The sequence below is a fragment of the Castanea sativa genome, chromosome 8, assembly GCF_040712315.1.
Source record: "Castanea sativa cultivar Marrone di Chiusa Pesio chromosome 8, ASM4071231v1".
Classification (NCBI taxonomy): domain Eukaryota; kingdom Viridiplantae; phylum Streptophyta; class Magnoliopsida; order Fagales; family Fagaceae; genus Castanea; species Castanea sativa.
In genome coordinates, this window is record NC_134020.1 from 25,784,742 (window position 1) to 25,802,139 (window position 17,398).

General features: G+C 36.3%; 1 protein-coding gene across 2 annotated transcripts; it reads right to left on the bottom strand.

The window, feature by feature from the left end:
- Positions 1-316: 316 nt before the first annotated feature.
- Positions 317-9,304, bottom strand: LOC142607723 (uncharacterized). 2 transcript variants are annotated; one of them, XM_075779320.1, is made up of 7 exons: positions 8,931-9,304; positions 7,448-8,022; positions 7,181-7,347; positions 6,044-6,139; positions 5,205-5,461; positions 1,027-1,247; positions 317-926 (listed from the first exon to the last, which is right to left on the bottom strand). In XM_075779320.1, exons 2-7 carry the CDS (start codon positions 7,799-7,801, stop codon positions 555-557), a joined length of 1,467 nt encoding a protein of 488 aa, XP_075635435.1. In that variant the 5' UTR covers positions 7,802-8,022; positions 8,931-9,304; the 3' UTR covers positions 317-554. The 2 variants fall into 2 exon arrangements, with proteins under 2 accessions (XP_075635435.1, XP_075635437.1); XM_075779322.1 differs by having other exon boundaries at positions 6,044-6,140; positions 7,194-7,347; positions 8,931-9,139.
- Positions 9,305-17,398: the final 8,094 nt, after the last annotated feature.

Sequence of the window (17,398 nt, forward strand, 5' to 3'; positions counted from 1 at the left end):
TCATGATCAATATAATGTACATATATTGATTTGATTGTAGACAAGAATAAAAAGATACTATTCATTGAAAAAAATCATCAAAAAAATAATATTTTTTTGCTAACTCCAAAAAAAAAAAAAAAACGAATATAAAGTTACTACACTTGCACACATCCATTACACCAATAATAAAGCTTTGACGGGGACAAACAACTTAAGGGTAAAATTCAGGTCCAGTACCTTAGATGCAGTATATTACCCATAGATTATTATAAAGTTTAATTAAAAAGGAAAAAAAACAAAAAAAAACAAAAAAAAACAACAAAACAAAACAAAGGGAAAGAAGCTAACAGCTATTTGCTCTAGAAAAAAATTGCATCTGATTACAGAGAATATTATAAAAGGTACTGCAGCTATCAAATATACATAAATGACTGCTTCAAATCAGACATATTATATACTAATTATAAAGAAAGCAACCAAAATCTTGTAAAAGGCGGATTGTATAACACACATATCTACCTTAAGGAAGAACAAAGCGCCAATGGAAATGAAAAAGTTGGTCCACTCTTACCTCAAGGAGGCATGGGACGGCTTTCAGGATCATATAAGCCAGCAATAACAGCTATGAAAACCCACAACATGAGCATGCTTATTATGGCAGTCCTCAACACCTGGTCACAGTTACCACTTAGGTGCATATCAATCTCATCAGCTGGATACAGTGCAGGTGTATCCTCGCTATCACTAACAACTGCGATAGGCTCAAACTTGTTCATCCTATTTGTAAGAGGCTGCTGCCTAAAACAGATGCCGATGGTTGAACATTTTGTGCATGTGCATTTACCATCAAGATATGATGGTAATGTTTGAAGGTACTCAGAGAGAACCTTCTTGTACATCTCCCCTACAATTTTCAACTTTTTCCGAGTGGTAGGCTTTAGAACCTGAGAAACAGCCAGAGATTTGAAATTAAAACAAAGCTCATACAAGAGAAACTGAAAAGCAAAAACATCAAACATTTAAAGACCAATCGGACAAGCTTACTTGAATAAAAGTTTTAGCAATAACACGAACAACTGGAGGAAGACGAATAACAAACAAACAGCCAAGACGATTTGGGAAGTGGTCTTGCAGAAGGTTAGAACAGGATCTCATCATTTGCATTGGAATTTTCAAAGGAGATAACCCTTCACAATCCACCAAAACTGTAATTTTCGAATTTTCTGAATCAACTAAATGCAAGACTCCATGCTCTATCTGAGATACTGTAGTTATAACCATTGAATTAGTTACAATACCACATGGAAAACTGATGGATAAAAATAAATACATAAATAATAGAATTTTACACTTTGAGACAAACGTAAATGAGTTGTTTAAAAAGACTCAAAACCATTTGATAGTAAAGACTTAATTTTGGTTCCTCACTTACAAGAAAAATATATATTAATAGCAGGAAGTTGCACATGAAAATATTAGGCAAAAAGTACTTTTTTGGTTCTCAACTTTTAGGGAAAATTTCATTTTAGTTTTCAGAAAACTAATTGGGTCAATTTAATTCCCAATTTTTTCAACATGTTTCAATGTTACTCATGTTGTAATCGAATCACAGAAATTACTGAATTGATGGTAGCTTGGGGTTGTAGTTTGCCTCTTGTTTTGGAGTCTATTTGGTTGCTGAGAAAAATTTCAAAGGAAAGAAAAGGAAACAAATAGAAAATCTGGAATTTGTGTTTTGTGCTGTATCGATTGGGATTTGATTTAGAAATGTGATTTTATTAGGGAGAGATTTTGGGAAGTTGTTGGTTGTCTTGAACTAAGTTAGTTTTTCTTTGATTTTCTTGACTTTCTGAAGAAACAAACAAGAGATTACATTTTTTTTTTTAAATTAAAAAAAAATTGTGACTTGTCTAAAACTCTAAATTGTGCCACATAAGCTGCTAAAGTGTCTATTTTATGTCCTAAACTTTTTTTATTGTAATTGAGTGATACATAAGCATTTTATTAGACAAATCAGCTTGTCCCAAGAATCAGACGACTACAAAGGTAATATTGAACATGTTTTTTAAAAAAAGGAACTAAACTGACAATTAATTTGTAAAGACCAAAATGAAATCAATCAATCAATCTATATATATATATAAACTTCATGTGGGAGAACATGAGGTTTTACATTCTTTTCATTTAGGCTTCCACCTCATCAATAATTAATATTTATGTCAGTAATAATTAATGGCAAATGCATTTATTTCAATGTATTCATAAATTTCAAAGAATTTGCATGACTCTCTCTCTCTCTCTCTTTGTAGCCACAAACCATTTTTTGGTGAATTTCACTTTAGCCCACTAAGCTTAAAGTTTGTCATCTTAGCCTGTTAACCTTGGCAGCCTAACCTCAGTAGCCTAAGGTTTTACCATGTGACACATTCTTAGAGAATAATGCAAATTCAAAAAATATCCAACAAAAACAATTTAACAAGCAATCAGGAATGTAGAAAGAATAATAATTTTTTTTTTATAAGTAATAAAAATTTATTGATATCAAAAAAAGAGACACCCAAGTAAACAAGGAGTATAGAGGGTGTACGTATCAAATACAAAAATTACATAAATCAAGTATATCCAAAATTGAAGAAAAATGTTGGTTTCTCCCCACTGAGAACCAGTCCAGTAAGGTTGTAAGAAATAAAAGCTTGAAAAAAGGCATAAAACGCTCACTGCCTTCAAAACACCTACTATTTCTTTCTTTCCAAATACACCACATCAAACAATGAGGAACAACAATCCATATATATCCATTACGATGGCAACCAAATCGACCTTGCCAGTAAGCAACAATCCATATTTATTTCAATGTATTCATAAATTTCAAAGAATTTGCATGACTCTCTCTCTCTCTCTCTCTCTGTAGCCACAAACCATTTTTTGGTGAATTTCACTTTAGCCCACTAAGCTTAAAGTTTGTCATCTTAGCCTGTTAACCTTGGCAGCCTAACCTCAGTAGCCTAAGGTTTTACCATGTGACACATTCTTAGAGAATAATGCAAATTCAAAAAATATCCAACAAAAACAATTTAACAAGCAATCAGGAATGTAGAAAGAATAATATTTTTTTTTTATAAGTAATAAAAATTTATTGATATCAAAAAAAGAGACACCCAAGTAAACAAGGAGTATAGAGGGTGTACGTATCAAATACAAAAATTACATAAATCAAGTATATCCAAAATTGAAGAAAAAGGTTGGTTTCTCCACACTGAGAACCAGTCCAGTAAGGTTGTAAGAAATAAAAGCTTGAAAAAAGGCATAAAACGCTCACTGCCTTCAAAACACCTACTATTTCGTTCTTTCCAAATACACCACATCAAACAATGAGGAACAACAATCCATATATATCCATTACGATGGCAACCAAATCGACCTTGCCAGTAAGCAAGAAGCTCAACGACAAACATTGGCATAACCCAATAAACTTCAAATAAACCAAAAACCATATCCCACAACTTCAAAGCAACCAGACAATGAAGGAATAGATGGTCAACAGTTTCACTATTACACTTGCACGTATAACACCAATTATGTTCTTAAGTTAGAAAAGAAATTAAGTATTTACCAATTTACTCTAAATTATATGTTCATATTCTAAATTATATTTACCAACTTAATTAAGTAATTAAGTATTTACCAGTTAGAAAAGTAATTATATGTTCATATTCTAAGTTATATTAATCTTAAAAAGTTTAAATTTTCCCTTTATCTAATGGCATGTAAATAATTGAAGCTTAGTCCTCATAAATTATAGTATTTAGTAAGTATTATAAATTAGTCATAAAAATAATTTCTTATCAACTATTTCAAAATAAACTAAGTATTATAAATTAGTCATAAAAATAATTTATTATCAACTATTTCAAAATAATCTTATAGTATACACGGGCATCCCATAGGAGATTGACTAATTCACCCTAAAAAGTCATTTTTTCCCCTATTTTCCCCTCCCCTTTCCATCCTCTCCCAAATCACTCCTACCAAATGGGCCCTAAAAGTTGAGAAGCAAAGAGTGATTTTTGCCAAAAAAATTATTAATTGCTCCAAACAATTGTTTGCTACATTATCAAAAAATTCTATTAAAAAAAAAAAAATTCTTGTCAAACTTGACGTACTAACTGAGCCAATGATGCTTTGAATGCCGTATAATTGACCGCCAAATCTATAGTTCTTTACTCGAACTAAAGCCTAAATCTCTCCAATATCTGGAGTGGAACTGAACGAAGCTTGTTGATGGGCTGGTGCTCTAAAATATAGAACAGCTTTCCATCAATGGACAGATCATTGTCATGGACTACGCACAGCAAGAGGCTTGATGATATTGACCACAAGTTGGATAAAGTAAATTACAATGGGCGCATTCTATGGAGCTTGATAGGGACTCACCCATTTTTCCATGCATTGAGTTGAGTAGTTATAAATCCAACAAGTGCAAACAAATCTATACAACATATAGGCTAGCACAATTCAACCTTTTCTTTTCACAAGTAATAATAAATTTATTAAAACAAGTGAAATATGTCATTTTTTTTTATGGCATTGGACCCACAACGGTGGAGTAAATCACCAATATATGACCCCACCCGCCACAACCTTGTATTGGGTAATCTAAGAAAACTCCTAGTTGGGATTGAACCTAGTATTTCTGGGTCTACAGTTCATCTCTAGCCTTCAACCACTAGGCTACACCCTAACGGGTCAAAAGAACCATGGCATATACGCAAACTGTGTACCTAAAATAGCACAATTCAACTTTTACTTCAATTGGTGAAACAAAATAATACACAAATACAGACACTTATATTTGTAAAATAAACGATAATAAAAAAGATGAGCTAAAAAAAAACCAAATTCCTTTTCTTTTTTTTTCCCTTTAAAAAGCATCTTATCTATAATTCTTCACTATAATTCTTATATAAGACATTCTTAACTTATCAAAGAGCTTAGATAGTCATAAAGACATCATCACATTAAAAAAATGAGTGATGCCCTATTAATCTTGATGGGACACGGTCCTATATAGTCTCTTCCTATATATTAAGATATTATTAGACACAATAGAGGTTACTTTGACATGTGGTCACTTCCTTATGTTTCAATTGGGAGAAAATGGGAGAAACCATAGGAAATACATGGTAACCAAAACATTCACCAGAGAGGGAAAGAAAACATACTGACTGCTTGAGCAAAGCGAGGTTTGTCATGAGATTTCAAGGTGGCACAAGCAAGTCCGAGCCGTACTATGAGACATGGTTGATGCCTCACATCATATCCATGCCAAAAAACCATATCCGACCAAACCTCAAGTTCTTGTGCTGAAAGAATTCCATAAGTCTCCCTCCAACGGATTGTCTTCTTAATTGATGAGAGCAAGCATGTAAAATCACCATTAGCGGCACTGTAAAATCTATGGAGCTCATCTTCATTAATTCTGCATAAACACAATTATGTCATGGCCCACTGCAGCAAGAGAAGCCAAGAAATTCAAATATAAATATGCTAACTTAAAAAACATCATGCTATTTCCCAGATTCATACCTAAGAGGTTATTTTACGTCAAAGAGATGAAGCATAAGAGACTTTTTCAGTTAAACTACTAATATAAATACAAATATATATATATATATATATATATAAAAATTTCTAAATAATGTCGTTTTTGGAGAAGGTTAATAACTCAAATGTGATGAATCTAGATGGACGGATGGACGACATTGATAGTGAATATGTAGTGGAGGGTGTAAATTGTAACTTTTTAGATAAGAGATTAAAATGATATTGGGCCCATTCTTGGAGGGACTAAAACGTACTTTTGCCAAAATAATATCAATCCCATATGCAAAAAATAAAATGCTCACTGAAGTATTATACAATATATTAGAATTATATAATAAAAGACAGGAATTTTAATACGATAGTGCTTACATCATAATCCTTCTGCTCTGTGTTTGTTAAAAACAGAAACATTAAGTGTCATATGATAATTGTTTAAATATGAAAATCACCCAATCACCTTTCTGGCAAAGTAATCCCTTGAATTTCAAGCTCTTTATAGAGTTGTATCACCCAAGTTTCAGATTCCAAACTTTGAGAAGATCCATCAGAAGTCCTGGAAATTAAATGAAAACTATAATAAATAACTCAGAAAATAAATTGTAAAGATATTTATGTATATACACACACACATATATATATACACACTAGTCCGTAACCCATGCAATGCACCAGAAAGTTTAACATACTAGAAAATTTTTTCTACTATGTTAAACTTTCTGGTGCATTGCATGGGTTACCGACTAGTGTGTGTATAAATATATATGTGTGTATACATAAATATAACTCAGCATGTCTATACTTTTTTTTTTTTTTGATAAATAACAAAATATCATTAATCAAAAAGACCCAAGTACACCAAGAGTGTACATGGATAGAAATACATCAAGATCGTAAATTACAATGATTGAGCATAACAAAAAGATTAGAACAAAAAAAGGTAGAAAAAACAGGACACCAATCAGACATGCTGCGTAACTCAGCACGTCTATACTTAATGTCACTTATTTTGTTCATAGCCAATCCCAAGACTCAAAAAAGGAGGGGGGTTGTGGTTGATTGACGGCCAATGTAAAATTTAGTCACTCTATTATGAAATATGCTATAAAAAGTTCAAATGGATTTAGGTATCTAATCCAACACCATGTAATATATTACCAAGTCAAATCAAATCCTTAGAACTATGAAAAGTCTGGTCAAGTTCAGCCAGCTCTAGATCCAATCATTGACTTCTATATTCAAAATCTCATGAGTTGACATTGAAATCCCAACTTTCTAATAACATGAGATCCCAAGAGTTGACCAAATTTGAAAATGGAATGAACAATTTCTCAATGCAAACACGAAAACTTCACAATCTATGATAATATGAAAAGGGCGTTGTCACTCAAGTCACCTATCTTAACAGTTCAGGTAGGAACCTCAAACATCATCAGAAATCTGCAATTCCAGTCAATCAAATTAAGCTGATCCTAATAAACTTTAAAGTAGTATAGCAATTGAACTAAATCAGATTGCCTATCATCAACAGTCATCTTTTAGTTTCTTAATAGACAAAATTTCAAACTTATAAGCACCATCCTGCTTAATTATATACCTTGTATCTAGATTTGTATCTAGATTAGACTGTTCAGAGGACTGCTCCAAATGCTGTTCTGAATGTGTATGAGAATCACCGACACCATCTGAGGTTCCACTGCTACATTCAGATTGATCAGAGAAAACTGTTGCAATTGAAAGGACTAGAATAGGCCTCGACAGTGCCTGCAAGCATGATATTTAAAATATTAAAAAAACCTGAAGAGCAGCAAATTTAAAAGAATTTGGAGAAGACAAGAAATAGAAAGCCATGCAATGGACATACCTGCATACCTCCCACCAAATTCTTGAAGGGAGCCCATCTTTGAATCCACTTAAATGGTGGATAGCAAAGGATTTGCAGAGTCTGAAGACCACGCCATGCAAATGGACATTTGGCCATTGAGAACCTCCGTACTGTCTCCAATGCAGCAACTTTGAGTAAAAACACTGCTGCATGACCGACTGCATCACTTCCAAGTATACCATGGCTTACTGAAGCTATGTGCCTAAAAGCATTCAGTGGAGGAGCTCTATGGCAAGAAGCAACTAAACTTCCTTTATACACCTTTTTCTCAGGTATGGCACTAGTTGCTTCAGAGCTTCCGCTCAATCGAGAACTATTCAAAGAGTCACCCATTTAGAAGAACTGAAACGAGCTCGCGATTCTCAATCCAACAGTACTCTACAGAGTAACTTTGACCATTTATTTACTTAAACTGCCAGAACCCCTGGAATCATCACGAGGAGTTACTTTAATTGTGATACATTGATATCAGTAAAATCACAGAGCCGCCGATCTCAGGATGCTAAATATCTAGCCTTTTAATCTTGGTTAACGAAGCGAGTACAATTATCAGCCTGAAAAAAGGATTGACAAAATCAGTATCTGCAAAATAGAATAATTGGTTAAACTTACATATACAGTAGGCCCTCACTCATCTTTGACCAATGTGGCGATATAACATGCAATAATATCAAAGAGTATTAAGGGAAAGCGTGCATCATTTTCCTTCCCGCAAACTCAATTCATATATTTGCATGAACATAACTAAACAAGCTAAACTGACAATTAACTCACATGAGAAAGAACAATTCTCTAAATGGTTTGAATTGAATATAATGATTTGATTCGTCAACTACCCTTAAAGCACTTACAAAGTTTGCAGAGATAAAACCAAATATGTCAATATATAATTCTTTATGCGCATAATTATCCTCTTGGTTGTGTGGATTATTGGCATAACTTTTGATTAAGAATAAATTTTCAGTGTAGCAACTAGATTAAAACAAAATAAAAATTCTTTATTTTCACTGCAAGAGACAATAAAAATACTTCAGAAATGAAAAACTTAAGATATTTCCTATTAAAAAAATTTTTCCTTTGCTTCAAAGAAAGAGAAAGAAAACCAGAAATCATCGGAAACATTTAGTAATCACACAGCTAAATAGTTATTTAAACGTATAATCATCTCAAATTACATATATATTATAATCAACACACCAAAAGCCTAACCATTTTTTAGTGAAAAAAAAAACACTAATTTATTTGCATTCTATGCACAAGCAGCGGAGTAAGATTAACAACAAGCTCCAATGTCACTGTTAATTCGCGATCACGATGCTAATGCATTCATAATTACACGATTTATTTCAAGAATAATTCGATCCAAATAACAAACAAACCAAGCAAATTCTTCAAACTAGTAACAAAACGATCAAACTAGTAACAAAACGAAGTAGAAATTGACGAAGTAGGATAATCAGACCTGGAAATCTTCACGTAGTCCCGAAATTGTAAAGAGCGACTGCTATATTGGGAGGATCACATCACATGGAGCTAGGGTTTGGTAGATTTGGCACTCTGAGAAACAGAGAGAGTGTTGCCATATCGGCTTTTTCGGTGTTGAATTTATTATTGCGCTTTTTGTTATGAATTGGGATCATTTCTTATAGACAAAGATTCGTCATTCGTTCGGAGACTGTAAAAATGGTAGAAGGTGAGAGAAGGGAGCGGGCGGGCCCGCACGTGACTCTCTGAGCCCGCCTACACTTTGATACGTGTTCGGTGGAAAAATTGGCCGCAAATATTTTATTTTGATTAGTCAATTTTTTATTATTGAAAGATGGAATTTTAAATTTTTAAGAGCATCCACAGCAATGGAGCTAAAATTTTAGCAATTTAGCTCCATAAAAAGTTACTTTATTTATTTTACCTATTCACTTTACAAAACATGCTACAGCAGTGGATCTATTTTAGCTTTCAACACAATAAAATAACATAAACATCACAATAAAATAATATTTCTACTACAATAAAATAATACATCTCACCAAACAAAAAAAACACCACAACCGATCCACCACCACTGCCAACCAACCAAGATCAACCGCACACAACCATCCAACAAAAACTAACAAGTCAACAACCACCCACAACCACTGCCAAAAATCCAAATTGGCCAAAAATCACTATACAAATTACAAAGAAACCCACACCAACAAACCCACACAAATCACAGAGAAAAACCACCACACCAACACAGCCTCAGAGAAACCCACGAACAGGTCGGCGGTGAGACGGACTGGGCGAGATGGGTCGGCGGCGTGGGACAGTAACGTGGGCGATGAGAATGAGGATCAGCGGCGAAATGGAGGACTGGGCGAGATGGGTCGGCGATGAAGGTCGACGATCCAGAACTTATCGGCGGCGAGGCTCAACGATCCAGAACTTATCGGCGGCGAGGCTCGACGATCCAAACCTTATCGGCGGCGAAGCTCGACGATTCAGCAAGAATCGGCGGCGAAGCTCGACGATTCAGCAAGAATCAGTGGCGAAGCAGAGAGTAGATGAGGGAGAGAAAAAAAAAAAAAGAGAAGGAAAAACGATGAAAGAAGAGAAGCCAGAGACCGAAAAAGAAAGAAGAAAAAATATTTTTTAAAGGATAGAAGAGAGAGAAATTTAATATAATAATATATTTATTTTTACCTTTGAGCTACAGTACACATCTATCTTTAGATGTGTACTGTAGCTGGAAGCAAAAAAAATTTTGCTATAGCTCCACTGCTGGAGCACACTTTTTATGGTTGAGAAGCTAAAATATAGCAATATAGCAATATGCCACCACTGCTGTGAATGCTTTAACAGTCAAATTTGCAAAAAGGTTAGGTCGTGTTTTTGTTTCTGTTTTTGTTTTTGTTTTTGTTTTTGTTTTTTTTCAAGGTGGTTAGGTTTAGGTTTAGGTCTGTCCACCAGTCGGATTTATGTCCAACTCGAAACCAACTCGACCAGATCGAATATTCAGAATTTTAACCCGCCATCGATCGGAGTGGTTGATCGGATTGGGTTGATCTGACCTTCAACAGATGGAGGTCGGTTCGGTCAAAGACCAAGATCGAAAAATCGGCCAAACTCTAGCAAGTCAACGGCGAAATCGGCGAAATTTCAGTGATATTTTCGTCAGGATATTGTCAGAAATTTGCTAGATTTAGCAAAATCTCACCAAATTTGGCGAAATCTCACCAGATTCGACGAGATCTCGCTAGATCTAGTGAGATCTCGCCAAATCCGGTGGAAATTTCAAGGATCTAGCTAAGATCTCGCCGAATCTAAAAAATTTTGCCGGAAAATGCTCCTTATCTCGGTTCAATCGGGTTTCTTCAAGTTTGGGGGAGAAAACTCACCAACCAACCCGCCGTTTACGGGTTCTGGAGGCGGAGACCCGCCATCGACTATCACCGACATCGAGTCGGCCAGTTCTCAGGCCGAATTGGACGATTTTTGCAGGTGGGTCGGTACTAGTATTCCATGGATAGCCCTAGTTAGGTTGTGTTCTATCGTGGAATACGGCTTAAACTCATTCACATCAGTCTCTATAAGAAATTGTCTATTTTATCATAATAACTTATTTTATTTTTATTTTACATAACTACTTTTGAAAACATCTCACATCAGATTATTTATTTCATACTACACTTTATTAAAATATTTTTTTTATTATTTTCGTAAATTATATACTTTTGTTCCTCAACCAAATCACCAAGATTGAAGCCAAACTAGCAAACACACACACACACACACACACACACACACAAAGCCAGTCAAAAGCTCAATGCAATGCCCAAACAAAACCTATGCATTTTATCATTAATCCCAACAAACCACAAAGTTCTCAAATATCAAATACCCAAATCAAATCTAACCCAAAACAAATACCAAAGTCAAATATTTTATAAAAAAAAAACACACACACACACATCTCAATTGCCCAAGTCACTTTCTTGCTAGATGTTTGTGATGGCTTTGGAGTGAAGTGGAGTTGGTCGGAGCTCTGGTAGTGGCAATGGTTGTGTTCGTTGCAATAGTATAGTTGAGATATGGGTTTTTCTTTGTGGGTTTGGTCTTGACTATGGGTTTTTGTAGTTGAAGTATTTGATGTTGAGTTTGTGTGTGAATTTTTTGTTTGGGGGGCAAATTTGTGTAGAAGTATTTCATGATGAGTATGTGTGGGGATTTTGTGTTTGGAGAGCATATCTAGCGCGCGCGCGCGTGTGTGTGTGAGAGAGAGAGAGAAAGAGATAATAAAATATGAAATACAAAATAAACAATAGCCATATATATTTACATAGTTATTGTAATAGCAGTGGATATTTAAACAATGTTAGCTCAACTAATGTGAGAGATTTTTGGGGTAAAATTGACCAATTTTTCTATATCTCAATAACTGGTGTAACTTTAAGCAGTGTTATATTGCTAAATAAATTGTTATTTAATGTTTCAAAAATTATACCGTTGGATTATATGGTCTTAACATGCACAACAAGTTTTGTGCTAATTGGATGTCATTTGCTATTCAATTTAGAAAGCCATCTTTTATGCACAATTTTTAAATTTAAAAAATTAAGATTTATACACTTAATTAATGACATAATTATCAATCTTAGATCATCATGAAATTTTGTAAGCGTGTAAAGTATAAGAAGAAAATCTATTCTAATGATAGATTTATTAAAATTTGCATCCAATAAAGAAATGCTGAGTGGTGTAATATTGTTTAAAATTATATCGGTATAACTTAAATCCAACTTTATGAAGAGTATAAGATTAAAGTAGACGGTCTCGTTTAACAGAACTTGCCATAAGCGACGGTACTAGGTAGTGGATGATCAAAGGGAAGGAAGAAATACGACGGAACATGTCCAAGTAGGACGGATTCTCCATTTTGGACGGATGAGAAAGCAAACAGATGCAAAGTGGACGGTGCCAAAGCCACGTGGCATCCACATGGTTTAAGTGGTCTTCAAGAAACTTCAAATAGAAATGTCTTGCACTCCCCGATTAACCATAGTCAACAAAATCTTCATATGGAAAAGATCCCGTAAAATACGTTTATTAATGAGGATCTTTCCTATAAGGAAAACATCTTCTTCACCAAGAAACCAAAGGCGGTCATACACTACTATAAAAACCCAAAACCCTCAGAAAATAGGATACGCCTAATTCACCCAGCTCTGGCACTCTAGAGTTGTGAAAGTTCTCTAACTTAACATTCGAATGGTATTTGGCCGATATCACACCGGTACTCTCTGTAGGGTTTTTTTTTTTTTTTGTTCCACAGGTCTTGTTCAAGAGTACGTAAGAACCGTGTAACTCACTGATGATTTTCAGCATCATCACCTTTTATATATATATATGAAGAAAAGGTAACCAAAAAAGTAAAAGAAATAAATTACTTGATGATCTATATGAAGAAAGTTGTCAATGGATTACCATTAAATATTTATATATTATATGAATTAAAAATAATCAAGTCCAAATAGTAGATCATCCTCTATAAAAGCAAGCCCATGTTTTTTATGGTCAAATAAAAGATTTGGAGTTAAATCTATGCATATACCAAAACTAATTAGTATTTTAATCTGATGATAAAGAGTGCAATAATCAAAAGCAGACACCCAAGTTAAAATTCTATAAAAAAAAAAAAAAAACTAAATAAACAAAATACCCATGTTTCTATTATATATCTATACATATAATCAATGATTCTATAATTTGCAAAGAGTCCAGCCCATGCCCAACCCATTTTTCGGCCCAATATGCTCAAGGTCAAACTGCTAAACGGGGCCCACACAAAGGAAAGAGCTCTTTAGCTCTTGTTAAAATCAAAACAGAAAACTTACATGGGGGACAAAAAGAATGAGTGACTTTCTCCTTTGCTCTCTCTCACGGGAAGAACAAGAGGAAGTGGCCCAGAACAAGAAGAAGGTTAAAGATGTGAGTCATATGGGTTTTCAAGGTGGACAAGAAGCAGGTACAAACCTACCAAGCAATGGACAAGGGGCTTGGCTCAGCCTCTTTTAAAGATAAGTTGGTTGGTGAAATACCAGGTGCCTATACGCAGGCTTTTTGTTTTGGAGACAATATGGATGAAGAAGTAGACTCGGATGAGGAGGTAGAGACTATCCGTGAAGGGCTAGTTGCTGTCAAATTCTCTCAAGAGCTCAAACAGCAGATAAGAACCCCATAGTCTAAAGCACTCATTGTTAAGGTCTATGGAAGGATAGTTGGTTTTAACTTCATTCACAATAGGTTGTTAGCATTGTGGAAACTGACAGGGAGGCTGGATTGCGTGGGTTTGGGACATGGGTTCTTTCTTACTCGTTTTTCCTTGAGAGAGGACTATGAAAATATTCTGAAAAGAGGGTCATGGTTTATAGGAGAGGACTTCTTGTCCATTAGACCTTGGGAGCCAAATTTCCGGCCAGCCACGGTGAACGTTACTTCTATAACGGTTTGGGTGAGACTCAATGAGCTCCCTATAGAGTACTACAACATTGAAGCTCTCCTTCATATTGGAAAGTCCATTGGCAATGTTCTAAGGGTTGATACGCACACTACTATAGAACTAGAGGGCGGTTTGCTAGATTATGTGTCCAAATAGATATTGAGAAACCTTTAATTACGGCGGTGTTAATCAAAAAGTTCAAGCAACCGGTCTACTATAAAGGTGTCTAGAAGCTATACTTCTCTTATGGAAGAATCGGCCACAGGAAGGAGTTCTGCCCATACACTGTTCTACCTAGCTCGGCTGCTAGGAAGGCTAGAACGGTGGTTGTTGGTGCCGTGGGTGGTCAAGCATGCAATAAGCATGCTCCTGAGGAGACAAGAGATATGGAGGGGCCTAGCAGTGACGTGCATGAGTGTGTGCTTGACAAGGAGCAGGAAGGTACGTACGTGCCGTGGATTATGATTGAACGTAAGAGAATAGGGACAAAACAGCGGAGGAGTGGAGGGACCCATTCTGTGGAGAATAACGGTATTTTGAGACAGGATAATGGAATGAAAAATGCAGAGAATAGGAAATGGGTAGCTTCAGGGAATGTGAAGTCCTTAGATGGGCCTATGAGAGAGGCAAAGAGAAAACACTCTCCCCCTAGAGTGTTAACCGAAGCCCAAGTGGTGGGTGCTATCACAACAATAGGAAAAGCCTTTAGTAATCAGGCCCACACCCCAAGCCGAAGCCCAAACAATGATATTGGACCATATGTTATCATGGGGCTAGAAGTAAGCAGTCCATCCAAGCTGAAGACATCAAGTTCCTCGGGTAAGGGTAAGCATGTGGCTGAACGAATTAAGGTCTCCAAAGAAGGTCTTTCAATCACTTCTTAGATGCTGCATTCACGAGCTCTTGAAGGGTTTCTAATTTTGCCAAGGCCATGTGAACAGACAACTGGGGATGAAAAGCCAATCAAGGGCGGCAACAGATGATCAAAGCCGAGAACTAATGATGAGGTTCAGCTCTCAAGTCTGCCGTGGCCAGAGGCGGGTTTTAAATTTGGAGGGAGTAGTAGGGGAAGCTCCGGAGGTGGTTTTAGTAGGGATTTGAGCAAGCCCAACATGAGTGGTAGGGCGGCTTTACGAGATATTTTGGATAGCATGGAAGGTTGTGTTTTCCTTGACAAAGGAGAGTGTGAAGGAAGGCGATCTACACCTATTGGAATCAGCACGATCGGAGGTGTGAAGTCCACGGTGGATTTTTCTGGTGGATGTGCCGTTGCGGGGGAAGGATTGGGAACTGGTTTGGGAGCTGCTACATCAGGTGTCGCCATTGCAAACATTGTGCGAAGTGAAGCTGTGGGAGTACTTGTTGGAACAAAGGATATTGGTGTCGAAGCTCATTCAAGTGTCTCAGCCATTAATGGTGTTCAATTTGGTCATGCTGTCACAAAAAATGGAAACGGGTGTACTTCAACACAACCTGACTCAGTGTCCAAAAGAAGGTCAGGCGAAAGAGATGCTGAAGTGGATCAAATGGAATTTGAGGGAGGAAGCGAAGTTGCTACCACCTTTGGATGAGTGTTCCTCCCCTTAATTTATATCCATCATGAATATAATAATATGGAACTGCAGGGGTGCTTTAAAGCCCTCTTTCCAAACCCATGTTCGAGAGCTAGTTCGCGATCACAATCTGGCTATTCTAGTTTTGATGGAGACAAAAGTTGGTGGTGATAGAGCAAGGGAGATTTCGGGCGGGCTGCCTTTCGATGGTGCTATCCACACAGATACTATTGGATACATGGGTGGTCTTTGGATGTTGTGGAACTCTGACAGAGTGGAAGTCACCTCATTGGCCAGCACAAAGCAAGAAATTCACACCATCATCAAGGTATTGAATTCTAATTATTGTTGGTTATTTACGGCTATATATGCTTGTCCTAGGAGTGCCGAAAGGCACATTTTGTGGGATAATTTAAATAGAGTAGCACAATTGCATAATATGCCTTGGGTGTTGGCGGGCGATTTTAATGAACCTTTGTTGGATGATGATAAATTTGGGGGTAGGGCTGTTAGTATTAATAGTTCCCTCCTTTTTAAAGATTGTTTAGATAATTGTAACATGATGGATATTGGCTTCTCTGGTCCTTGGTTTACTTGGACTAACAAAAGGGAAATTCAAGACCTTATTCAAGAAATGATAGATAGGTTTTTTGTCAATTTAAGCTGGTGCCTTTTATTCCTTGAAGCTAAGGTTGTCCACCTCACAAAATGTCATTCAAACCATTGTCCGATTCTACTTGATTTAACCCCTGAAGCTCGGGAAGTCAGAAATAGGCCTTTCAAGTTCCAAACTTGCTGGTTGACGAATCTCACCTTTCCAAAGGTTGTCTCACAAGCTTGGGGACAAACTCATAGCCTTGTGGAAGCCGTGGAGAAATTCACCATGGATGCTGGCCATTGGAACAAGGAGCACTTTAGGAATATTTTTGCAAAAAAAAAAAAAGAATATCAAGGCTAGGTTGAATGGTATTCAGTGGGCAGTGTCAGTGAAGCCCTCTTCATTCCTTCTCAATCTTGAAAAAGACTTGCTAAAAGAGTTGGACATGATTCTAAGGCAAGAAAAGGGTGGGCGATGAAATCATGGGTTAATTATATGATTCAAGGGGAGCGAAATACAGCATTTTATTATGCCTCAACGTTGATCTGTAGGAAGCGAAATCAAATTTTGGCCATCAAAGATGCAATGGGGGAGTGGATTTATGAGAAGGCTGAAGTTAAAGCGTTTATTAGAAACAGATTCAATGATATTTACACAACATCCTTCCCTAATGTCTCTTTGTCAAAACCCTACTCCACCCAATGGCAAGCTAGCCTCACAGAGGAGGAAAAGATCAATATTAGCGAGGGGGTATCGGATTTAGAGGTCAAAATAGCCTTGTGGTCCTTAAAGGCTTTTAAAGCCCAGGGGCCTGATAGGCTTCTTTCAGAGATTTTGGCTGACAGTGGGAAGGTCGGTGACAGATGAGGTTAAGAAGATTTTTATAAAAAGAAGAATGCCTGACTATTTGAATAGAACACTTATTGCTCACATTCCCAGGATCCAAGGCCCAGAAACTTTGGGTAACTATAGACCCATAAGCCTCTGCAACTCGGTGTACAAGCTAGTGACAAAAATCATTGTGACTAGATTGAGACCTTATTTGGAGAAGCTGATTTCCCCTCTTCAAGCAGCCTTTGTGCCGGGGAGGAAGGGTATTGATAATGCAATTATAGCTCAGGAAGTCATTCACACCATTAGTAGAAAGAGAAGGAGAGTAGGGTACATGGCTTTGAAATTAGACTTGGAGAAGGCGTACGACAAGCTTGAATGAAATTTTATAAGAGTAATGTTAATGAGAGCAAATCTCCCAGAGGATCTCATTGACCTCATAATGATTTGTGTCTCATCCGTGTCAACTT

Coding starts and splice junctions, on each gene's coding strand:
- LOC142607723 (XM_075779320.1), bottom strand. CDS start 7,801: ATGGGTGACTCTTTGAATAGTTCTCGATTGAGCGGAAGCTCTGAAGCA. Junction 6,140..7,180: donor GATACAAATCTAGATACAAG/GTATATAATTAA, acceptor TTTAATTTCCAG/GACTTCTGATGGATCTTCTC. Junction 5,462..6,043: donor GGGATTACTTTGCCAGAAAG/GTGATTGGGTGA, acceptor GTGTTTATGCAG/AATTAATGAAGATGAGCTCC.